The sequence below is a fragment of the Falco naumanni genome, chromosome 3 (assembly GCF_017639655.2).
Source record: "Falco naumanni isolate bFalNau1 chromosome 3, bFalNau1.pat, whole genome shotgun sequence".
In the NCBI taxonomy this organism is placed as follows: domain Eukaryota; kingdom Metazoa; phylum Chordata; class Aves; order Falconiformes; family Falconidae; genus Falco; species Falco naumanni.
The window spans coordinates 14,978,489-15,004,270 of record NC_054056.1 but is presented as its reverse complement, the minus strand read 5'-3'; the positions used below and the strand labels follow the sequence as shown (position 1 = coordinate 15,004,270).

Genomic DNA, 25,782 nt, shown 5'->3' with positions numbered 1-25,782 from the left:
AAACACTGAAGCTCTCACAGTGATGCAGTTAGATCATTTTAGAAGCAGTTGGGGAATTTTTGACATCCAAAGAAGTATTCATACCCATAAAACCTCCTGTAAATAAGCTAAAAGAAAACATAGTAAGGACAGCAGAGTAATATTTGGGTAATCATAGAAAGGGAAGCAGACAGTAACTGAAGTAATTCGTTTTTGAATCTGAATACACCATGCTCTCAATCTTTCCATCACACCCACACATATATCTTTGCAGCCTTTTCACAGCTCTTTCTCAGTTATGTTCTACAAATATTTACTAAACTCCAAATCTCATCACTTGTTGGAAACAGTCTGAAGAACATTTCAACACTTATTGTAGCTGACACATCAAGTCATAGCCAGTGACTTCTCCAGACAACTTAGTTACACGTAACTTCCATTTTCACCTAATTGCTGGTCCTGAGGTTATTAATTGAATTGATATTTTATTCACTTTCTGGCATCCACGTTTGTAGGGTTTCTCAGAAATAAGATTTGCAGATTTTATTTTTTTTGGTGTCTGCATCCTGCCAGGTTGTCATTATTCACAGCTGTTACACAGGCTGTTAGAAAGCGAGAAGGCGTGCTTACGGACCTATCCTCTGTCCTGTTAGGCAGGCTACAAACAAAGATAAATACAACACTTGAACTAAGAACCTCCTTGTTCTAGGAGTGGATTTCAAAAAGCCATGTTACGCTCCTGCATTTCCTACGCTGTGAACGTGGTTAATGTGCACTTGAATAAGATAATTGCAAGAACCTGCTGACTAGGGGCAATATCTAAACTGGTCACTGGCACACTAAGAAAAGGTTGTGGCTGAGATCTGGCTTGTCTCCTAGACTGATGCCCAGTCATTCTTTGACTTCGTGAATGTTCATTAATGAGGCATCTATTCAAAGGAGATAGAGAACTTAAACAAGTGGCAGCTAACACAGAAGTCATGATGAAATGACATTTGGCTGGCAAGACTCTTCTCAGTTGTAGTCAGGTGGAGCTACATGAACGTAAAGTGTGAGTGTGGAGTGACAGGCTGTACAGGGCTGCAAAAGTGGGCAAATACTCAGTTTACCAATTCTCACATGAAAATCTGTCTCAGCCATGCTTATAGATAGACTGTAGGTAAGAAATCTTAAGAAAGACGGAATAAAACCAAAAACACTTGTATTATGGAGTCCATTTGAAGACACTGACATGTGGTATAGACAGCCCTCAGAGGAAGAAAAGCTAAATTTGGCATTTACATTGTTGTAAACAATTCACTCTTATAGTAGCAACAAGTGCAGTCTGCAGCGCTGACAGGATTTCTGCAGCTGAGATCTGTATGTGGAATAAATAAGGTGGAAGGTAAAGCTCACACTTGACTGCTTGATGAGAACTGTGGATCTAATTGTTCAATGTGTACCATCCCCAGCCATCTGTGGTCCTCAAAACGCACAGTGGGAAAACACGAAACACAAACTGTGTGCTTCAGAGACTGTACAGAATTACTTGCTTCCTTTTGTTGTCTAGAAAGGAACTTCAGTAAGGCTGCGTAAAGCAACTTGTATGTTAAGAGCCTGTCATTCAAAAGATGAACTGCTGAAGAGGACCACAGGACACCAGACAACTCAGAAGTTATTCTTCTATCCTGCTGCTGACCAGTAATCTAATACTGTTTGGTGGCTTCTTGTAAAGTCAAATTAAGACAATAGAATTCTCTACAGTGAATCCAGTGGCGTCTGAGGCATGTCCCAGCTCTGCCATTTTTCAGTTGACCTCTGAAGGAGTGTCTGGAAGTGCTTATTTTCCCTCATTTTTTTCCATCTGGCATAGTGCCACAGCTGAGGTCATTTTATTTAGCCTCATTAAAGCTTACCTTCCCTTATCAATTCTCTGATGGTGCTCTGTCAGACAGAAATGAGCAAGGCCTTCAGTCTGCAGAGGGTACAATGGCTGTTTTCAACCTACAAGACTATTGAAAGAGCAAGAGTACAACTTTTTTAATCAAGTAAATGCAGGGGTAACACTGCAGAGGTCCTGAAGTTTGAGAGCCACAAAGGAACTTAGTACTGTACAGAGTAGTTCCAGTGATGAAGTCTTTCTGGCTCATTTCTGTTCTTTTGGCATCCCGCTCTGATAGTTTTAAAAGGTATACCCGAGGAAGGGTATCAGAAGAAAGAGGTGGGGAAACAGAGTGATTAATTTTAAAAGAGAAAAAACTGTAAGCAGCTAGATCCCAGGTGAACTTGACTGTAGGAGAAGTGGGAGTTAAGGTTTGATAGGAAAGAGACAAGTATTGATTTCCCACAACCCCCTCCACTGATGAGTTCACATTTTATGCAGCAGGGGAACATGAGCTGAACAATCTGTACCAATTTCCTTCTGCTACAAATCACTATCTTCATGCCTTACTGTTAAACACGAACCCATGTCCCACTTAGGTTGCATTCAGAAATTTCCCCATCACATCCATCTAAATCCTACTAGACACTTGTTTTCTTTCAGTTTTTAGGCTTAGTAGAACATTAACCCAAGTTGCCCCTCCCGCATCTGTACTCTTTGTCCGCGGACATTGAAGCAGGAGTCTCTAAGTCGGTGTAGCACAGCATGTCAGCAGTATTTAACCAGGGAGGAAAAATACAAAGAAATATCTATATTTATACTGAAAACCCAGGCAGTTTTTAGCAAAGTAGTTTGAGAAAGTGAACTGCATGGAGTCTAGGCAGAGAGTTAGAAGGTGCATCTGATGTTTGTTCCTGGTTATGTGAAGTTCAAGAGGTGCCATAGACAGCAGCTCAGTCAAGTGAGCAAAGACTGCACAAACATATTTTGGTAGAACAGGCAGTGTTGGTCGTATCTCACACAGAGTCAGGTTGGCTCAGTTCTTTGTCAGGATTGGTACCGAGGCATAAAAGAGATAATTGATAGAAAAACAAAGGAGCCACTTTTAGAAGTAAACTGAGAGCCCCTCACCAGCCATTTTTAATCATCTGGTTTTGTGACAGTTTCAGAGCCCTGAGTGTGCGACCAAGGTTTCCAAACAGGTTTGGCATCCTTGCTTATACAGCTCAATTACACTTTCAGGATCACAAGCGCTTTTTGAATGGGGGGATTTAGAATCTTGTTGAAAGCAGTTGGGTTCCAGGCACTGGAGTTAAACATCATCAAGTTACATTAGATAGAAGCTTTGTTTGGGCTGGGAAAAAAAAAAAGTTAAAAAAAAGCTTCATTTAAGTCCAGTCCAGTCCCTGAGAAACAATGAGAAAAATACAGCATGCCTGTAGTACAGTTACGCCTTTTACACCTGGCCCATAGCTATTGCTCCTTTATGAAAAGTTTCCATATGCCTTTGAACTACTAGCTTCATTTCCCCAAAAGGATTTTTTTTGTCTTAGCAATATGCAGGCTTTTAGATGGGGTTTTGGTTGTTGGTGTTTTTTTGGTTTTTTTTTAATTTTTATTGGAGAATTTAGGAAACGCCAAAAATTGGGCTTGCCTCCTCTGGTACAAGAAAAAGCTGAACCCCTCTGTGTGAAGCTTCACATTGTTCCACATTTTGCTCATCCCATGTTCAGATTGCTAGACACTAAGCTATAATAAGGCATGCCGTTATTCTAATGCAGATCTGCTCCCACGCAGCACGACGGCAGTCAGCTGAACCCTGAATGGTACATTCTCAATCACAGTGGGGGCTTTTTATGTTGCTTCCACGGATGAACTTCAAAGAAATAAAACAGTAGGGAAGAAAACAGGGCTATCTGAATTACTGTAATCTTGTTTTCTCTCATGTAAAACACTTGCATTGGAAGGAATTTTTTTAGGAACTCTTCTGCAAACATCCTAGTGCAAGGATCAAAGAAAGTTTAAAAACATGGCTAATCTTATTGAAAAGTAAGGGTATCAAGTTTTTGTTCTCCAGTGTGGAACAAAGTAGCGGTGTATTTAACATAAGTAGATACTAAGACTGTCCAGTTTCACAAATGGGAAATTAAAACAACAAAATTAATTTTCTTTTGCCCAAAGCCACTCGGTCAGGCTGAGGTGCTTGGATACTTCCCATTCCAGTTGTGTAGCAAACAGCACACATGACCGACATGACCAGCATCACAAACATGTTCACTTTAGTACTCAGCATTAAAAAAAAAATAATTAAAAAAATGTTTTCATGTACAAAGGCTTCAGTGAAAGTCTGCAGCAGAACTTATGGCTGTGAATTCACATCAAGACCCTTGGTAGTCACTGCCATCAAACTCCTAGTACTTCTAGTGTAGAGCACCAAGCAATAAGGGTTGGGTACTGTTCCAGCTTCTGCTCACCACTGATGCATAAGAAGCATATAGGCTTTTTGTGGGTCTTCTTCACAGGAAGAAGTTCACAAACCAAGACTAAGTGGTCAAAAAATAGAAAATTCATAATGAAGATTAACACTTTGCAGCTTTTGCTGGAGTGAGCATGCAGACCCATTTCCCCGTGCAGAGGCACACATCATATTCTTCTGTTCGAGAAGTCATAGCAAAACGCTTCAGCTAAGGTTTCCTTGCCTGTGCTCCCTCTCAAATTCCTTGTCACATCACTCCTTCTCTGCAGGCTGGAGTCATGAAGGTCCCAGAATTTCTACATTTTGTTACTTTCTGACTACTGCGGAAAGCAATCAACAGGACTGAGATAAGCTCTTGATGAAACAAGTCATATTTTATCAGAGAGGTGTGCTCATGTCACAACTGAAACAGCCGATACTAGTACACCCACTAGCTCTTTCGTTTGTATTGCTCTTGGATCTGCTCCTTGGAGTACCAAGATGCATTGAGATCACTGACAGTGACTTCACTGGACTTTTCCAGGCTCATCTCAAAAGCCAGAACACAGATTTGAACACAGGTCCCCAGTCTCCTTCATTATATGTCATGTCATCAGCCCACAGCATTACTAATTAGGGAGCAACCCCTCTGCTGAACAGCCAGAAGTAGCTTTGAAGGGCATATCTGAAACTTCGACTGAACACAGGTCTGTTACCTGCTCACCACCACCACACACACACTTAGAGAAGTAAGAGTAACTTCCTTTTCTAAATTTGATCTTTGCATTTCAAAACAGCGTGAAAGCAGTAATCCAGCTATGAGCTTTTTACCCCATTTATACCTCTCAGTCACAGTGACTCTGAAGATCATGAAAGAGCTCAGATGCTCAAAGCATCATAGTAGATCATTTAGAAAGGGATCTCATAGTTTTAGTATGTGTCAGAAGGACTGTGAAGGCAGTTAGAAAGTAAAAAATCCTGGTCTTACTCTGCTCCCAGGAGAGTTAACTTACTGTCAAGACTGTTGTAATACCACTTCCAGTAAATTTTCGTCATAAATCTGCAGATTAGATTTCTTCACAGTCGTCATTTGTTATCTTTTACTGGCACTAATATTCATTTGCTTGCTCTAAAACTAAACAGAGCTGTCGCTGAGGTTGCACTGCCGGTGAGTGACATCGGTAGCAATTTCTTTCCAAAACAACTAATCCCATCTGCTTTCTTATCCCTCTCCCTGCAGGCACTCACTACGGCAGCAATTCAGGCAACGTATGTACCACACCTGGATGTGTTACAGCAGGTAAGGATTGTTACCATGAATGATCATTGCAGAGGTGATGTTTTGCATGTTGTTAGTTCTGCTGAACCTGCATAAACAATAGTTCAGGCTTTAAGACTGAAGACGTTGGGAAGGAATGACATTTCCCCTTGGGCCAAATACACATCGCTAATACTGCCAAAGGCAGCAAGTAGAGTTCCATGTGTAAACACTGAGCAAAAAATCCTATTCTTACTTTGCCATGTCGTACTTTCTTTGTCACCAGGAATATCATTCATCAGAAATTAGTACAGGAAAATTTCCAGTGTGGTCAACAGTTCTCTGGCTCTGGCCTGAGCCACGAGGATGTGTGTTGACCAGCACAGTCTGTGTCTATGAAGTATAATAAGAATCCCCTTAGACCAAATTCTCTCTCAAGAGAGAATGCATTCTACACATGGTGCTATCCACCTTCTTATTGTTGGCATCTCTTTGTACACCTCAAGAGAGGTAAGACTCCAGCACAGATGTTCCCAATTGTCCCCTGAAAACCTGACTTTATAGGTGGGTACCTAAGCTGGGCGCCAGGTAGAGCACTGGGCAGAAGAGCAGAATGCTCCTGCTCAGGCACTGTGCTGTGGGAGAGCTACTCTGCCACTCAGAGGCTCCCTCTAACATGATACAATTACAGTGCAAAGGAAGCATCTGACAACATTTTAAGCAAAAAATTAGGATACTTTGAGTCATAATACATGACAGTGAGTCTTATCAACTATAAGCAGCATAAGCAGGGTGCCTTCTTGCCAAGCAGCTGCTTGACAGTCTTTGGTAGTCCCAGAGATTACTGGGCAGTCTGTGGAATTCACCTCTCCAATTTTGATACCTAGCTGCTAGAATAATTCAGAATATGGACCCAGCAGCTGATCCTTGCAAGGATTTCTACCAGTATGCCTGTGGGGGCTGGCTGAACCGGCATGTTATCCCAGAAACTAGCTCCAGGTACAGCATTTTCGACATTTTGAGAGATGAGCTGGAGATCATCCTAAAAGGTAGGAATGAGGCTACTCCATCCTTGGTTATGCACTTGTGTTTAGTTTCAAATGTTATTTACTACACATTATACAGAGAAGTAAACTTCCAGAGAAGTGTTGATTGTAATTTTTTTTCCCCTCTGGTCCTTTAATCTCTGCATCTCTTACTACACCCATTTTTGTGGTAACATCTTGCTCCCACTAAAAATTAGCCATAGGTGATTTGGTACTAACTTCAAAAGGAGAAGGACAAGCTGCGTGCATGTCCTTCTTCCTGACACTTTTTCCCATTAATAGCTCCTTTAAAGAGCACTCTAGTTTCACAGTAATTGAAGCCTACAATAACAAGTATTTATCATAGCCCTGGATTGTCAGTGATTTCTATGAAAAGATCAAAGCTCTCCAGGGCAGAAATCTCACTGCAATGGTTCCTTCCCCAGGTGTGCTGGAGACTTCAGATCAAGGGGACAGAGAGGCATTTCAGAAAGCTAAAATACTTTACAAGTCATGCATGAATGAAAGTGAGTCTTTTCTTGTTCCATTGTTTTTCTTCTTCAATACCAAATGCACAAAAGTACCAATGTACTGTTAAGCAAGAGTCCCGGCGATATCTATCTAATCTGCATGGCCTTGCCTGGAAAGCTAATCTTTCGATGAATGAAGGTGCCTTGGTACATCATTAAGGCACGTTCTGGGATGTAGAAGGGATGGATACCTCTGGTATCAAAGCAAAGCCTTCCCTTCTGAACGCAGAAAGATGTCCCATGAATCAGTACTTTCCAAACTGATTCAGTAAGAAAAAAAAAATAAATCAGTACTGAAGTCAACAGAAGTGTTTTCATTCCTTTTCTGGACTACTGTAGGAGATACCATTTCATGGTTATCTCCTTTTCTGCTATGACAAATGTAGTTCCGGATTTAAACCACTAGGCCTGTTACCTATTTTTCTTTTTCCTCTACGAAAACAATATCGTATTTGTTTTTCCTCTCTCAGGTCTCATAGAGCAACGAGATTCATTGCCTCTGCTAGAGGCCTTAACGATGGTTGGAGATTGGCCAGTGGCTTCTGCAGACTGGAATAAGACCAAAGGTAATGCTGTGCCTGAGAGAGTTCAGTGGTGTTAAGTCACAATTATTTACTGCACTAAGGAGACTACTGTCATTGAATTAGACACTCCATTTTAACTTTTCCTTCGTGAAGAGAAGTCAGTGTATCATGCATACTTAGCACAGAGTGATCTGTGTAAATAAGATGGTATAAGTTTAATACCCATATCGTAAGATCTTATTCGTGAACAGGGTGCGTTAAGACAGTTAGGAAATGTAAAGAACCAACATAAGTAACACAACCAAAAGCAACATAACTAATACAGCTGTGTTCTAATGCTTGCATATTAATTAGGGTTTAGACCATAACTGCCTAACTAGGCAAGGTCATGATGATTTATCTACGCATAAGCAATTGCATATATATAAATAAATCATTTACTGATTACTTTATATCACCAAGACAGATAAGGCCAGTAAGAACAGCCTAGAAATTTCTAGCTACTGTGAGAATGTGCTATACAAGTATTCTCACATCATGTCCAGCCTGGTTCTCAACAATTTGAGCAACAAGCTTGCAAACTATACAGCTTAATCAGTCCTGATACAGACTGATAAGTTATGTATATATTCCCTTTTATCTCCCAGAGCCAAACTGGAGCATGGAAGAAAAACTCTCCATAATGAACTCCAGATTTAACAAACGTGTTCTCATTGACATGTTTGTATGGAATGATGACCGGGATTCCAGCAGACACATCATTTATGTAAGAAAAAAATTGCAGGGAATTATTTATATGCCAGAATCATAATGGATAGCTATTTACACTGTCTAGATTAGCTTGCCATAAGTCAGTGGGTATGCACAATACTGGCAAAATGTATGCAACAGTTCTGTACCCCAAGTGACAGATCTGTCTCAAAGTCATGCTGGCAGAAGTTTTATGGTAGCATTATTTATATGTCAGTTAAAGAAATAAAAATCAGTGGACCTTTGCTCATTTACAGCATTTAAGGGTTATAAATCCTTGTGACTTGCAAAATGATGGTGAGGTTTAATATGTAGCAGGAAAGCATGTTTCTAAAACATGCAAATAATTGTTCAGATTTTGTTCATATACGCTTACACGCAAAGCCTCACCCTCAAGTCAAGCAACTTCGTTTCTAAGTTGCTTAAATTTACTCTTAGAAGTCAGTGGTTACCGAAAGATTTTGCTTAATAACCCACACCGAGTACCCATCCTGTCCTTATCTAGAAATCCAGAGACAAGAATTGTACCTTTCATCTCACCCCAGTTCCTAGAAAGCTAAAGTTCGTTAATTGTTTGGTAGCAGTGTACTAATGTCATTCCAATGCTGAAAGGATGGCATGTGCATCATTTCACGTTGCCTTTCAAGGATAAGCTTGGACAACACCAGTTCCTGTTCATCACTAACTAAAGAAATGTACGATTTCCTTCAGATTGACCAGCCAAGTTTAGGAATGCCATCCAGGGATTACTACTTTAACGGGGGCAACTATCAAAGGGTAAGTGTTCCTTGTAATTGATTTACTGTGTGCTACTAAACAACTTTATTATTTATCTCTGTGTTTTGGAAGACTCAAATACATGAATCTTCATGTCCTGTAACAACCAGAATTAAACTGTAACATTCATTGCTACCCTATTTTTTCCTAATTATGCCAAAATTTTGTAGAGTCTACAAAAGGACTGAACAACTGCATAAATAACAAGCCTTTCCAAAACTGCACAGTTCATACAGATTGAGAAGGTTATGGGAAAATAAAAATCATGTTTTATAGCTTAAAACAGTCTCTAATTTTGAAGGATAGGTTCACGTTTTCAATCCAGGTTACCTTGGATTCACTCATACCTTCTTCTATAGCCACTGGTTCTGGCTACTATTTTGCAAGGTACTGGAAAGATAGATTATAGATATGGGAGAAGAGTTGTCATACCGGATCGTATTTGAACATACAATGCCCCAAAATGTTTTGTTGAACACCAGAATACTCCAAATTTTTCATGTGTTCATTCAGGTGGAAAAAAAAGTTTTAAACCCTCATGTTTCAGGTGGAGCAGCAAAAGCTGTATTAATGGAACATATACTCAGCTAGTAAGAATCTGCTGCCACTTACTCCCCGCCTTGACCCAAAGTTACATGAAAATTGTGAGAGATTTTTATTTTTATCTGCTTTTCTCTGGCAATGCTCAGAGCAAAAGTGTGACAGTTTCTGCAAATACATGGAAAGCTTTTGCAAATATAGCCAGATAATTGAGGAAATTAAGATGTACTAAAGCAGTAGTTTCATCCGGGAAACTGATAAATTATGTCATACTAACAAGGACTATTTGCAGCCTGACATCAAACTAATTTTCCTAACACGAATGGAAGGGAATACAGAGCGACAGCAATCAGCATTTTAGACTCTTTTGTCTAGTGGCTGTAAAGGCAGATGAAAACATCAGCGAGAATAGTTTTTGTCTTCCTCCAATGTATCTGACTATTCTCATTTATTATATAGTCTAAAATATGGTCCTGTGAAGGTTTTCGGAGATTGTTTCCATGCCTTCTGGACACCTTTATAAACTGCCAACTTCTGTTAATCTGTCTCATGATACAAAACAAGCCCCATGTAGTTGTGTTGGGAACTGCAGATAGCTGCTGGAACTAGGGTTCTATTCTGCAAGTTTCACCTATATAGTGGCAGTTACAATAGAAAGGAGGGATATTTATGCATCGTTGCATGAAAGTCAGACTTTGATTGACTTGTAGGAGGTAGAAAATGAGGTACAGTACGTAGACAATCCTAAATTAGCAAAAGACGACCAGTACTGCTCAATACAGTTTTAATTTGAGGCTATAAAGAAGAAGGGCTAAGTCTGTGTTTTTAACCTTAATGAATAAGGAGGAGACACAACCCCTTTTTATTTGCTATTTAACAGCTCACTTCCCACAGACAATGAACCAAATTCTGATGACCCAAACTCCCCCTGTGCTTAGTCCAGCATCTTTTGGCAAAACTCCTACTGAGGTCTGTGGGAGTCTGGCCTGATTAAGGCCTCAGCATTCAGCCTAAAAAACACAAATCATCATCGTGTAAATGCCCAGACTCAATTTCACAACAGTTAGTGTATTTATCTGGTTTCCAAGGTCAGTGGAGGAAGAAAAGTATGCAAGAAGAGTCGGTAGTATTAAGCTTTCCTGTATCAGACATCAGTACTCCCTCAGCAGCCAAATACCTTTTCAACGTCTGTTCGAAGGCATAAATCAAAGCCGTAGCCTCCTATTAGAAATAAAGCAAAGGTATCACTGGGAACCATCTGAGACACAGCTTTTCTTTCAGACAGTAAAAACAGAGCTTAGAAGATTTATGGTATTACTTTCAGAGAACTTAAACCTTCTATGTTCACCCTGGTATTTTAGCTAGTAGGGATCACTATTCCCATAGTGTAACTCCAAGCACGGAGCTTTCTCTTTGCTCCAGTAGCAATTCTAACTTGGAATACCAGTAAGTTGGATTGCACAGGGAAGCAGGAATTGTTGCTTTCACTATGTGTTTTGAGACTGGCAACCATATCATAAGGTATTCCAGGATGAATGGAGGTCCTAGGTATTGCAGCAGTATCTATTATAGAAGGGAAGAAAAACCCCACCAAAAAAAACCCAAACAAAAGGCAACAGGGTGAGGAGGGTTGCATTGGAGACAAAAGCAGACGCTGGGAGCCCTGGACTCAACTTTTTCACAGTACACTGTAAAGTTAAAATAACAGAATGAATGATTTGCTGAATAAGAGATGATAGGCAGCAAATGTGCTCCGTCTCTTGTCTGCAGGTGAGAGAAGCTTACCTGCAGTTCATGATCACCATTGCCAAAATGATCCGAGAAGACAAGAACGTGTCTAAAGATGATTCCTTTGTCCAAGAGGAAATGGCAAAAGTTATGGAGCTTGAAACAGAGATTGCAAATGTGAGTACAGAAATGAGAACTTCCCAGGATCGGGGAGTAGTGCAAGGGGCGAGAGGGAGAGTCTCTTGCTGGTTTGTGCGGCAGTTTTCAACACAGCAGAAAACCCATGGCCTAGAAGAAAGCAGGGGGAAGGAGACTTGTTGTGCTGTGAGCAGGTCAGAAATCAGAGCCTCTGCATGTATAATTACATTTACTGCACACACTGCTACTGTGTGCACTCTAGTCCTAGCCATATATATTTTTTGAAGTCTCAAAGCAAGGTAATTATCTTCTGCGAAACACACACAATGGTAACACCAGGGCTAGCTCACATGCATTCTTAGAAGTCTACAGCACTCTAAAAATCTAAGGACTTAGTCTTCCATTCTAATGAAGACAGAGGAAACTGCTTGCCTTACCATTACTGAGGCGTTACTGAATAGGGAAGACCCGAGTTCCTGAGGTTTAGAAAGCAGCACTGGACACTGTCAAGTGAACTTTTCCAAATTAAACTTCTATTCATGTATTATTTAAGTGTATATATGTGCATTCATGTAATTACAGCCTTTGACACTTGTGTCAGTTGATTCTAGTAATAACCTTGTGAATGTCTTCAGGCAACTACCCCAGCAGAAGAAAGGCACGATGTAACCTTGTTGTACAACAAAATGACCTTAAAGGAGCTACAGGAAAAGTTCGCATTGAACGTAAGTGTTTAATTAGCAGTCTAATACTTTCAGCCTCCTCTTATTACAGTGCCAGTTGGAAATGGCTTTGTGAATTTCAGGGGTGCAACGAAGAGACAGAAGTCATTCCCATTGTTAACCTTGTCTTCAGAGTCTCTTAAAAAGCATTTTTCTACCGAAAAACACTACAACTCCATACAATCCCATAGACTGTAGAAATTGCAGATGGTTACTCAGGTACTTAAACACCTGGCATTGGTATATGTCTTTCTGTCTGCTTAGGAATTTAACTGGACCTTCTTCATCCAAGGTGTCATGTCTTCAGTAAGTGTTCAGGTCGACCCAGAAGAAGAGGTTGTTGTATATGGCATGCCCTATCTGCAAGAGCTGAAAGCAATTATCTCAAAGTACTCAGCAAGGTAAAGAAACTGGAGAGTATCCAAGACAAAAAGTCACAGAAGTATTGTGGAAATGTAAATTATTGGGCCCACTTGCTAGTTCTGTCAGAGCTTCTGAGAAAAATTATACCAGTTCACTGTAAAATATGGGTAGTATCTTTTAAGGCCCTGGGGTCCCAAAGCACTGTGGTACTAGGTGTCTCACCTGCTCAGAAAAGGTTAAATGGGAAGAGAAAAATATTTCTTCACAGGCTTAGCTCTCGTTACACTCTAGAAGGAAGAAAAAAATTAAAAAAATAAAAAGAGAAACTAATCCCTGAACAAACATGGTAGTACAGTCCTCAGTCTGGATGCCTCTACAGTTAGCCAACCTGTTAAATAAGAACAGTCACCTGTAGATGCTATGAAACTGATGACTGGCAGCAATCAGGCTTCTTATCTCCAACCGGTATTAAGATCCCCCTCCTGACTGTCTGCACCAGCGTTCCTTTTTACAAGGGATCAAACCTAGCTCTGCTTCCCCACACAGCACCATCCAGAACTACCTCATTTGGCGACTGGTGATTGATCGAGTCAGCAGCTTGAGTCGGCGTTTCAAGGATGCTCGGGCCAGCTACAGGAAGGTATTTTTTCTCTTCCTAAGGAGACTACAGAGCATAGCACTAGAAGAGAGTCCCGCCGCCACCACATCAAGCCCTTGTCAACACAGCAACATTATTATGTCATGTCATCAGCAAACAAATCTAAGTACAGCAATCACGACAACAGAAACCTTTGTCTTGGAGGGCAACCTCTTCCTTAGGCAATGATTTAGAAAGAGATGCAGAAGCAGAATTAATCCTGGGGTGGTTTGTGTTGCAGGCACTATATGGGACAACACTGGAAGAAGCCCGCTGGAGGGAGTGTGTCAGTTACGTCAACAACAACATGGAGAACGCAGTAGGAGCAATGTATGTCAGGGAGGCATTTGCTGGTGAGAGCAAGCGGATGGTATGTAGCTTACCCTTCATACTACTGTACATCCACAGTGTCTACAGTGCCCACTCTCCTCCCTCTGATCTCCCAGCCTCTTTTGCCTGTTAAAGATATCAATCAGCCAGGAGTCAGAAGGCATAAGAACTCATTTATGACACTTTTAAATGCAGAGTACCACTGTTTAGAGCATAGAATCTGGGGACATCATCTTTCCATAGGAAGCTTTTCACCCCTCCTTAGCTGTGCCTATGAAAGCCAGCATGTTAATGATTAATTTCTTACTGCCTCTCTTTTAGGTCCGAGATTTAATAGAGAAGATTCGTGAAGTGTTCATCGAGACTTTAGATGAGTTACAGTGGATGGATGAGGCATCTAAAGAGAAGGCTCGTGAGAAGGTCAGAGACAGCGAGGAACTTCAGTATTCTGTCATGAATGTGAAATCTTTGGAATTCTGTAACATCACTATTCCCAGTTCCTCTACTAATGAGAAGAAAAAACATCTTTGATGTTCACTATCCTATTATCCATTATCCTATTAAATTGTCCTTTTATTTTTAGTTCACATGCATTTTTATTTGCTAGGAGTCTTAAGAAGTGTTATAAATAGCAAGATGGCAGCAAATGCATCAACTAGAATGACAACTGAATACAATGCAATCCCCCAAGAAAACTTTCCAAACTTTTCATTGACGTTAGGACCATCAGCACTGTTCCAATAGCAAGGGGGGGAAGGGGGGGAGGCACTAAACGAGTGTTAAGCCCAATCCCTGCCAGGTAGTGCTGTAGGATCTGCAGTCTACCATGGTGGCTAGACATCCGGAGATGAGATGAAGACTGTATGCTCTGTACTGGTTAAAAAAAATTTTTAAAAAGTCTCACTAGGTAATAGGGTCCATTTGAACAAGGTCTTTAAATATTTGCATCCAGTTTCTCACAAACAGGTGGACAATAGCAATAAAAAATTTGAACTATGCTGTGTATTGAAATTTTTAAAAAACAAAACACACCAACAAAACCCACAATTAAGAGGAAACATTAAACTCTTCTCTTCTAGGCAATGGCAATTAAAGAACAAATTGGCTATCCAGATTATATTTTGGAAGATCAGAATGAAAAACTAGATCAGGAATATGCCAATGTAAGTATGCTGCACATATCTCTGTATAAAAGCCTACACTTATTTTCTTGCCACTTGAAATACTTATACCTGTACAACTGTAACTTCCAAGTGACTGGTCAGCATACAAGGTTAATTGTGTTGAACATGTTAATAAATAAATGCATGCAAAGAGCTAACTTCCAAGTGATACCTTGCAATCAAAACTTTTTTTTTTAGAAGATACATTCAGTGGTATGAGGAATTCTTCTTTCCACACAGCTTACTAATATACTTGCTTATCTGTTTCTTTAGTTAAGCTTCAGTGAAAACAATTACTTTGAAAACATTCTGGAAAACCTGAGAGCTGGAGCCCAAAAGAGCTTGAAAAAACTTCGAGAGAGAGTTGATCAAGATATGTAAGTTTCCAGACTGCATGCTACAGACACCATCTAAATTCTGAAATAATAGTTCTTATATTTTAAGTCATATGCTGTGGGTAGCTGAGAAAACTGACAAGATCCCAGACATAAGCAATTTTCTGGAATTTAACAAGTAGTTCATTGCCTCTTGTGGTAGGAATTAATCCAGTTCTGTTAGAATCTCTCTAATCCTTCATCAAGCTGCTTTGCTTCCAGATATTACTTTGAAACTGCTTAACACAAAAGCAGTGACAGATCTTTCCAGCAAGTCAGCAAGGAGGAGATGGGATAAACAGTATCATTGAACTTCTGAAAATATATATTCAGGGTAAAAAAAGCTTAAAATATTCTAGCCAGAATTCAGTTGGAAATATGCCCAGTCTTGGGGAAGTTGAGCACCAGATCTAGTTTATGTCCTTTTTCAGCCAATTACTTCACACTGCACCTACTAAAGTATAAATGTATTTTTCAGGAATTTCCTGTCTAGGTGCAGGTTTGGCTGCTTCATGATCCATTCTTTGACTCCACGAATGCATCCTCGGTCTTGGATCCCAGTCCCAGGTCTTAGCCTGTATTGCCCTAGCTGGTACCTCACAGTTCTCCTCTCTTAGGCACAGCCTCAGCTAGTGCTAGTCTTAAAACAACCAAATAAAAGTGGCACGTTCACAAATTGTTACTAAGTGCTCCAAGGTGAGCCATTGGCATAGTTACCCAGTAAGCATTACTACACAACATCACCTGGACAACCCCTCCAGTCCTGAGTTCCTGCCAAATCCATGACATGGAGATGTCCCAGGAGTCCTGGGTTGCATGTTCAGCAACAAACGCCTTGGAATAGGACCCGATTTCCAGAGCTATGAGCTAGCCAATCTGAACTTTTAATAGTCCAGTCAGCTTCCTGAGTCGGGTGCTTCCGACGCAGCTATCTGGCAAAGCTGCTGCTCATACTTGGTCACAGACACGTGGAATGGAAGGCAGAAGCGAGGAAGCTGATGCCAGCCTGATGTGTTCTTCACTAGCAGGCTTCCAGCCAGAGCGATGCTGGAAGAGAATGTCTTGAGACAAAGTGAAATAGATACCAATAAGAATCTCAAACACCTCTCTACAGAAGATGAAAGAACACAGAGTTATTGAAAAGCGAGCAAACAAAAACTTCTCCGAAGGGAAGCATTAGTCAAGTTAATTGTTGCAAAGCCGATTCATTTTATCTCTCGCTTTGCCTGTGAAGTGGTTTTAACTCAAGATGTGAGCACACACACAATGCAGGCACTTGGAAACCTCCAGTGAATTAGTGATGAATAATTCACCAAGAGAGTTTTCTGATCAGTCAGCTAAATAACAGCATTTTTTCCTCTTTCTTCATTTCTCAAGGAATCAGTCATGGTGCTCTTCATAGCAAAAAATTCTTGCACAACATTGGTGCTCTTAATCTACAAACTGTTAATGAATCACTGCTGCCTTTTTATAGCCTACAGAGGCAGATAGCAGCCATCAGGCCAAAGTTCCAGTGCCTCTGCTCATTCTAGGTGTGGTTTAAAGCACGTTTGTGGGAACCTTTTGATGGGTTCATGAATTAAGCTGCCTTTTCCTCATAGTTTGACAATATATGATTTCCCCCCCCACACTTTTTCCATGTAATGGAATACGTCTTTCTAGTGATGTCTCTCCAGTGGCTTGAAGGGTTTCCCCAAGGAGACGTAAGCCACTTATCACTCCAGATCACCATTTAATTAAACTGAAGGAGAGTATACAGCTAACATTGCTGATATTATTAGCTAATAATTGCAATTAAGAAAATTAACCACTATTCATAATCATAGCTTTCTTTGTGGAGGTGGTGTTTGTTACAAGCTACCTGGCCAGCTACAAATGTTTTATGTCAGGCACCCAAGGAGAAATTTACGGACAAAGAACATGTTTTCAAAACAGACTGGCTTTCAGAGCAAATCTGTTTTGACAAATTCTCAAGTACCCCCATGAATTCAGAAAGAGATTCCTACTGCCTCTCTATGCACATGTTACACGCAGGTTAGTGGCAATTTTGGCATAACTCACTTCTACCCCGTACGCCTGTTCGCAGGCTGTGGTGAGCAGTCTCCTCTATTCTGTTAGTCCAGACTAACCAGCTTGTCAAAAACCCTGAAAGCTGTGGACACATGCTCGATTTCTTCAGCAGGAAATTTGATTCCATTCCACAGCAGCCCACAAGCAGTTATGTCAAAACGACAGCAGACACAGCACCTAGGGCATCATAAGGTACTATAAAGACAAGAGATGTGGGGGAGAAGAATCTTAGGCTGATGCTGCTGAATGCTTACCATGAGTTCATGGCTTCAGACCGTTACTGCATGGTTCACTAGAGCAGGCCAACTAGATGTGTATGTCCAGAGGTAGAAGAGAAAGGGAGGAGAAAGAAAAATACAAAGAATAAACAGTTATTGAAGTATTGGAGAGAGTTTCCAAAAGCAGCGTACTTAAAAATTACTCCTGAAAGTTAACACTTACCTGTGAAGTACTGCACTCCAAATGCAGACATTTAAAAATGAATAATCAGTCAGATACATAAGTTTTCAATAGACAAGTTTGGTCTTAACTTCTAGTTTCAGTAGCTGCCTTCTGCTGCTCAAAGTGTCCTCTAAATGCTGATTTTGTTTTAGATGTAACCCACTCATTTCTTCTCAAGCCTAGACAGCGTTAAGATGCGCTAGTAAACAGTTACCACATTCCACCTCAATGTGGCCATTCAACATTCAAGAACAAAAGCATTTCTCACTTTAACTCAGCGCTGTTTTGGATGAAAGGTGCCCATAAATGAGACACCAGTTATTTCCTGGTATTAGTATTTCTTTACAGCTGGGTTCAGTGGCACCCTTCTTCCCTACCTCGATCCTTTCCTTATATGCAGCCTGCATTTTTTAACAATAATAATTCAATAAAAAGACTGTCTAAAAAACCCCCATCGTGACTAACTTTGTGTGCAACATTTATTTTTAGATGGATAATTGGAGCTGCAGTGGTCAACGCATTCTATTCCCCCAATCGGAACCAGATAGGTAGGTTTACAACAGTTTTAAACAGCTGCATGGATCTAATGAAATAATTTTTTGCCCCACAAGGATGCAAGTCCGCTCTCCAGAGGCAAACCTGCCTGTGCCCTTATGGAAATTCTGGGCACCATGTTGTTCCCTTCAAGCAGTTGCTTTGTTGATGAATATTTAGCAACCCCCACCCCTCCTCGGCAGGCGCAGTTTCTATACTGTAACTGGAACAGCCTTATGTTTGAAAGGCTGAGACAGTAACTGCTACTACAGGAGTGCCAGCTTCGAGACCAGAGAACGTTCACAGTGTATCCTGGGCTGTTCGTACTCATGTTTCCACATTCCTGATAAACACATGGGCAGCTCTCCAGTTTGCTGTCTGCACAGACAGTACTGGAACGGTAGTGATAAGAGGTGTACCAGACTAAAGAAACCAGCCTCTGCTTGCAGACTGTCAGATCTGCGAGTTTTTGCAGAGTTGCTAGGCTGACCTTTCTTGTTCTTGGCAGGGAAAAAGATCTTAAGATACAGTGAACCTGCCCGGTTCCCCATGCTCCCTGACCTCTGGTGCAGGCAGCCACAAGCTCAGGTTGAGCCTGCAGATGCTGTAGAGTCTTTGCTGAATTCTGAATGCCCCAAACAGGAGACAAACCAAATAATTTCTGCCAAGAAGTGCTTATTCAAATTCCCCAGACTGCCAGGAAGATCTGCTATCCAAGTACTGCCAAATACCATAAGAGGAAAAAAAAAACCTGTGTCTGTTTTTGGACCAGACAGCAACCATATCCTGCTTACAGGGCAAGAGCCAGAAACAGAAAACAACCCAACCAAGCATCACAAGGGAAAACTTCGGTAATTGCTAAAAGCAGAAACATCCAGAGGGCTCATAATTTAGCCCTCTGGCCTCATCACAAAGAGCTGATTTGCATTTGGGTAGCTCCCACTTTGCTCCACGTGTGGGCGCAGCGAGCACCGTGACCAGCAGGGTACCCCCACTCACCAGCCCACCTTGTCCTGGGGCTGTACTGGTGGTCAGGCTCAGGCTCCCTGTTTATCCAGGTGGTTTATGCTGATGGTAATCAGCTGTGAGCTGCCTTTCCAGGCAGGGAACTCAAGTCTTAAAGGAGACTGGTTCCTCTGCAACTTTGCTTTTGTAAGTAATATTGAAGTAACAGGTTTAAGTAACTTTTGAAGATGAATATGCAAGCCCCAAACCCAAGCACAGCTACCCACAATAGTGATGCCAGTTAAATCCTGGTTCTCCCTGTCTCTAGTTTGAGGAAAATATTTTTCCATGCTCCTTTCAGTTTCCTGCTTCTGTCTTACTGCAGTCTGCCTCATATATTTCTCCCCAGAATTGTATGGATAAAACCTTCTACGTAATCAAAAAGGTTTTTGCCTCTAAATGAAAATTTGCTATATAGTTTCAGTATCTTAATTTAATAAGAAATTATCTTATTAGAATGAACTGCTTGCAGTCTTAATGCCTCCAGAAGCATATCTGCTTTTCGTCTCACATAGATGGGATGAAGGCTAAACCCCATTGATGCCGTATGAGGTTTTTGCCAGAGGACTGAAGGACAGACCTGCTGCACCCCCACGCCCCAGACTGGCACCCAGGTGCACTTGGTGGTCTGTAGGAATTACTGCTGCGCCTGCTTTACGCACCGAGTTTTGTTGGCAATCAGTATATGATTACTAACCTTTGTTTAACAAAAATAAAGCAATAAAACTTGCATTACTTCCCCTATTAAGTGGCTCTAAACCACAAACTGTACCTGTCTCCAAAAGACAGTTACTAAATATTTTGTTCTTGACTTACTGCAGCATACGTTATGGACCTGCTGAGGCTAAAGCTGAAATGTAAATGATGCTTAGTTCTCAAACAAGGAGATACTGTGGTTGCAGATGTGCTAAAGTAAACCTTTATTAATTTGTCATTTTCCATTTATCAAGACAGAAACAATTTCCCATGAGGAGACATGATGTTGTTTCTAATCATTTTATATTTTATGTTCCTTCCTAATCCTTAAACCAAGCAAACAATCTGTCTGCAAAGTATGCAAAAATACAGCTGCCTTACAGGATCTCCCTCTCTCTTCCCCTCTTTGCAGTTTTTCCTGCTGGGATTCTACAGCCCCCCTTCTTCAGCAAACACCAACCGCAAGCCCTGAACTTTGGAGGGATTGGGATGGTTATTGGGCATGAAATTACTCATGGGTTTGATGACAATGGTGAGAAGATAACAGAAAGTATTAATTCTTTCAGTTGCACTCATTACTCCGTAAGAAATTAAAGCCACACGCTGCTGTGACTGACATATCCACACAGGCATGGTCAGGTACCCACTCACGCCGGGAGCAGTACCGGCACGCTGTTAACAGGCTGTAGAGCATTTTGCAGTGAGTGTTTTCATGAACTGAGCAGGTCGCACAAGAAGTAAGCAGCTGCTAAAAATAGGGTCAATGACAATTCTCAGGAAAAGCTGTTACTTTCACGGCATCCTCAGATGGGGAGTACGATGACAGCAGAGATACTGGCTTCTAAAGTAAAATGAAATCGGAACTGCATTCTTGGGTAGAAGAGCTGCCAGTCGCATCTTAAATCACATGAGACTTTTTTTTCCACATGAACATTTGAAATAAATTGACTTTCTTTCTAGAATGCTATGTAAAATAGTTCTGGGCAAAAACGCACTTCTGATACTGTAAGCCAGTAATACATGGGCTTTCTTCAATGCATTTTTTTTAATGTTAATTAACTTGTGCAGTTTACACATAAGCACACAATACAGCCTCAAAAACTTAGATCTGGAGCACAGAGAAAGCGTGTTGTAGCCAGAGAGCTGGGAAAGCAGCTCCAGCTTTCTCCTGCTGTGGCAACGCAAGTAATTCTCTGTGAATGGACACGCAGAATAAGCACCTTAGACATCTCAAAGTAGTGAAAAGTTTTGTTACGTGATGCCTGTATGATCCAATTTGAAATAAAACTGGGTCTCAGCGCTGTAACTGGAGTCAGGGATGCTGGCTGAACAGGAAATCCCAGAATAATAGAGAACTGAGATGAAAGAACCGCGATTGATCTTGTCCATTCCCTTGTGCCAAAGCAGAATCAACTGTGCCAAAAGTATACAGATAAATATCATATAGATAATATGATAATTATATGATAATATATGAAATATGATCATATGATGGTTATAGATAAACAACATCTAGATAAATCTCTGTAGCACAGACCATCTAAATCAAGGAGGAAAGAGGGCAGGAAGTGCAGCTGTAACATTAAAAAGAAAGAGGTGCTGGTGCTGCACTGGGAGACCAGTTGCTCTAACATATGTGAGCAGCTTGCCTTGTTTCTTGGCTTTTCATGTAGGTAGGAATTTTGATAAAGATGGAAATATGTTTGACTGGTGGAGCAATTTCTCAGCGATGCATTTCAAGGAGCAGTCTCGTTGCATGGTGTACCAGTATGGGAACTACACGTGGGAGCTTGCTGGAGGACAAAATGTAAGTAAACCCGACCATTTCCACACCACTGGTTTTTAATACAGAAAAATTACTGTAAATGGAGAATCTCTACAGATGGTAAGCATAAAACCTCACATACTACAGCCTAATTGTTTTGGAATTAAGATCCAAGGGTTATTTCTTACGAATTGGGGATACTAGTTAGCCTAGAAAACCAGCAGTATCCGGGTGCAGTTGGGTTAATGGTGTGTGCTTTTGCTGCCAGGCCTTATGAGTGTTTTTGGAAAGGGGCATGTGTGGAAATCTGGTGTTTGCTTCTGTATTTTGCCAGTCCTGCTAGTATGTGTTCTGCCCAGCAGCCCATATTCTATTCATCTTATATTCATACACATTTTCTCTATTCTAATCTACAGCTTTTACCCTATGAGGTTTCTTTAGTATTTTAATTCTCTCCTTTATTTGCCCTAGCACAGTCACTGCTTCCTTCTGTTCCAGACATGACAGTCTATCTGTGATGTATGACTGTGCTTTAGCTGGTGGTTCTTAGGGTTCCTCGTGTTACTGACTACAGAGTAAATGAATGATGATTCTTTTACAGGTCAGTGGAATAAGCACATTAGGAGAAAATATTGCAGATAACGGAGGAGTCCGACAGGCTTATAAGGTAACTGATGCTGCAGCTTTGGTAAACAAGGGCAGCGCCCACAGAGGCACAGTATTAGGTAGGAAAAAGGTAAACCACCCTCCATTTTCTAAAGCCCTTAGTCCTGAAAATGGCAGTTACAACTTCAAACAGCTTGTCCCATGGCAACAGAGCACTAATTTCTTGGCAACACGGTTTGGTGATAGGAAGCTGAGCAACTGTTTTTTCCAAGTTTATTTCACTCATGCTTTTCATCTTTGATCTCAAAAGTGACACGTCAGGTAGGACATGAAAAGAATGGATGGAAATGCCATCTCTTTCCCAAGAGGGCTACAGACCGCATCTACCAAAACACCCGACTCTAAAAGCCTAGCTCCTTTTGTTGCTTGCTTGATGTGTTTTATAAGCTTTAGGAAAATAACACAGAAAGTCCCTTCTACCCAGCTGCTGTTTATGTTCCGTGCAGCTAGAAAGCAGGATAAAATGCAAGGATTGGTAACCTCAGAACGTGTGCCTCTTTCCAAGGCAAAAGGTCACTTCAGCCAGTCAGTTATTTTCCAAACAGGATAAATGCCACTGGTATTTCAGAGCACTACCTCCATGCTGTGGTTGAAAAGCTGTTCTGTTCAGCATGGTTTTACCTGTTGTAAACACTACTGCATCTCACCTTATTTCTCCTGCTCTGCCAGGGGAAGGCAGCTTCCAGCCCCAGGGAAGTCCACTATCTTTAATCCTCCAGGTTTACGAAGCATCATTATGAATAGGAACAGTTATTAAGGAATAGTTATCAGCACAGAGGCTCTTTCCATGCGGACCTCAGGTGTGAGCATCAAATGTTCTTTTCCATGAATAATCCTAACATGTCACGGTACAGATTCTTCCCTCTGGTGTTTTGAATACGGCAGCAGTTAAGGGTGTTTGTAGAAAAACCTCCTGAATTTCCAGAAAGCTAAACCGATGATTCTGACTCTGAGGGATGCTGTTCAGATTCATTGCTTCGTTAAAGTGAATATGTACTTGGTTCTAAAAGCTATTACGAACGTGGAAGAAGAGTGTGGGCTGACAGGAACTGCCTGCTTAGAGAATTCTCTGCTGTTCTGTGGTGCTGGAGGTATTTTTACCCTCAGGTCTACCTTTTGTGTTTTGTGTTCTTTGGGATTATCTCAGCAACTAAGAGAATAAGGTAATAGAACGTTTGAAATTAACCAGCGTGAGGACACATTAACTTGTCTCCATTATATCAATATACCTAAAAAAAGAAAATTGGCCAATTAGTGTGTAACAATAACAGGTAATGGATTTAACATTGAACAAGGTTATTATCTGCTATTTTATGAGCAGTTACCTGAAGAGATCAAAATCATCACCATAGAACCGTGGAGAAGACTTAACACTTTATTTCCTACGGATTCCTGTAGAAAGAATCAGTGGAAGCTGATGATCTTACTTCCAGCTGCAGCCATGGGCATTCAGTCTCCATAGCAGTATTGATTTTATATATATATATATATATATATATGTCATCAGCTGTGCTTAAACAGGGTATTAGCAGTTACACTTTGTCATGCTTCCTTGCTGGGACACAACAGCAAACGAACCCTCCGTGGGGACAGTGGCATTCCTTCCGCTAGAACGGTGTGTGCCACCTGGCCGAAGCGATTCACAACAGATCTCCAGGTGACTCCGTAAAGAACACGCATAGCTTCCTGCAGCGAGGGTCAACTGCCCAGCAATAACTACTACTCCAATACTCCACTTCCACATAAGAGTTTGGTACTTTTTCCTGTTTTATAGCAGTTTTCAGTTCAGAGATTACCATACTTAAGAAGCTGAATGCAAATTATCTTTGCATTTTGGGTTTTTTTGCTAGAAAGGTCAACACAGGACTTGTGACGATGGCTTTTTCATAGAATTAGCTGTACTATTTGTATTAGAAAGATAAACTACAAAAATACAGAAGGGAAGACATGTTGGGCTCATGTACGTTGTGATTAAAATCTCTCACCCCAAAATAACACGTGAAATGATTGTGTCTGAATAAGCCATCCTGCTGGTTCTCTCAAGTGAATCTGTGCTCACTTCTAGGCCTACTTAAAATGGCTGGAACGGGAAGGGAAGGAGCCAAAGCTGCCTGGCCTGAATCTGTCCCACAAACAGCTTTTCTTCCTCAACTTTGCCCAGGTAAGAACCCTCCAATGCAGCCACTACATCCTGCGTCAAAGTATAAATTCGGTTACCTTAAAGGTTAGAGACACCAGTCCCAAGCTCCCCTGGGCCAGCGAGTCACCACCGCGCTCCTCAAAAGGTCCTCAAGGCAGACGTGAAAAAGATGGTTTAGTGATTAGCAGAAAGAATTTTCAGTAATTTCTCTGAGGGCACTACTGAAACCTCCTGGGGTGAGGATACAGAGAAACAGGGCATCTACCCACAAAAAGGCGTCAGACAACAACTGGTGGGGACAACGCCTTTCCAGAGCTTGCCATTTCAGGTCAGTATTGGTTCCACTAACATCTATGAGAAAACTGCTTTTGCTTTAGACACAGGCAGGGTTTCGTCCGTTTTTAACATGTGCTGGAGAAAACAATGCCTCGGAAATACCAGGCCAGCAGCCCTGAAATAGGGATACGTATTCAGATCACAGATGTTGCCCCAGATTCCACTGATTTTCCTCTATACCACTTTATCACAATGCAGAAACAGTAAATTTGATGAATTGAATTTCACCCTTCAGCCTGGATGAAGGAACTGTGCCTCAGACTCTCGGAGTTCAGCTCATCTGTTTTAGGAAATACATGGAATCAAGCATCAGATCTTGATCCAAGAACCTGATAAAACAAAAACTAATGAGTAAATATTTGTATCTATTCAGTCTTCTTTACAAAACATACTCCAACTGTATTGTAACAAACTGGGATGGCTTTTAGGAAAAACTTTGAAAAAAAGTCAGAAGCTCCCCAAACTGAATTCCCTTTAATACTCACACACTAATTATTAATCCCGCTTGTCTAGGTTTGGTGTGGTTCCTACAGACCAGAATACGCTAGCCAGTCAATTAAGACAGACGTTCACAGTCCTCTGAAATACAGGTGGGTTTTACTAACGGATTTACGAATTGGTAACTTACTTGGTTCGACCCATTGCACAAAAGGAGAGAGTGGCGCGTTGCTGGCAGATGCGTTCTAGGAGATGGGATGAACCGAGGCCAACCTTCGGCAGGTCTCCCATGGCTTGCAGGACACTGCTGAGGAGCGCGTGCCATTACCTGGCCTGGTGAATTTGCCCATCGGTAGAGGACGGACCAGAACCCAGACCCACTCTGTTTGTTCTGGCATTTCATTAGTCATATGAGCCATGTTTTTCTTGCATAAAGTATCCTGTGTTTTGAGACTGTATTTGAGTTACAAGACTCTAAATCACTTTATGGACATGGCTTTCTGTTTTCCAGAGCAAGACCCTCCAAGCAGTGTATCC

At 41.2% G+C, this 25,782-nt stretch overlaps 1 protein-coding gene across 3 annotated transcripts in view; it reads left to right on the top strand.

Moving 5' to 3' along the window:
• The window catches only part of MMEL1 (membrane metalloendopeptidase like 1), a 39,962-nt gene that overhangs the window by 10,665 nt on the left and 3,515 nt on the right, over nucleotides 1-25,782 (top strand). For all 3 annotated transcript variants that reach the window (XM_040586722.1, XM_040586723.1, XM_040586721.1), the window contains exons 3-22: nucleotides 5,536-5,595; nucleotides 6,441-6,602; nucleotides 7,025-7,105; nucleotides 7,579-7,674; nucleotides 8,280-8,398; nucleotides 9,094-9,159; nucleotides 11,470-11,604; nucleotides 12,201-12,290; nucleotides 12,552-12,688; nucleotides 13,197-13,290; nucleotides 13,529-13,657; nucleotides 13,939-14,037; nucleotides 14,697-14,780; nucleotides 15,054-15,157; nucleotides 18,155-18,213; nucleotides 20,313-20,432; nucleotides 21,574-21,707; nucleotides 22,267-22,332; nucleotides 24,397-24,492; nucleotides 25,321-25,397. In XM_040586722.1, coding sequence (XP_040442656.1) covers nucleotides 5,536-5,595; nucleotides 6,441-6,602; nucleotides 7,025-7,105; nucleotides 7,579-7,674; nucleotides 8,280-8,398; nucleotides 9,094-9,159; nucleotides 11,470-11,604; nucleotides 12,201-12,290; nucleotides 12,552-12,688; nucleotides 13,197-13,290; nucleotides 13,529-13,657; nucleotides 13,939-14,037; nucleotides 14,697-14,780; nucleotides 15,054-15,157; nucleotides 18,155-18,213; nucleotides 20,313-20,432; nucleotides 21,574-21,707; nucleotides 22,267-22,332; nucleotides 24,397-24,492; nucleotides 25,321-25,397 — 2,008 coding nt within the window. The remainder of the gene's footprint in view (nucleotides 1-5,535; nucleotides 5,596-6,440; nucleotides 6,603-7,024; nucleotides 7,106-7,578; nucleotides 7,675-8,279; nucleotides 8,399-9,093; nucleotides 9,160-11,469; nucleotides 11,605-12,200; nucleotides 12,291-12,551; nucleotides 12,689-13,196; nucleotides 13,291-13,528; nucleotides 13,658-13,938; nucleotides 14,038-14,696; nucleotides 14,781-15,053; nucleotides 15,158-18,154; nucleotides 18,214-20,312; nucleotides 20,433-21,573; nucleotides 21,708-22,266; nucleotides 22,333-24,396; nucleotides 24,493-25,320; nucleotides 25,398-25,782) is intronic.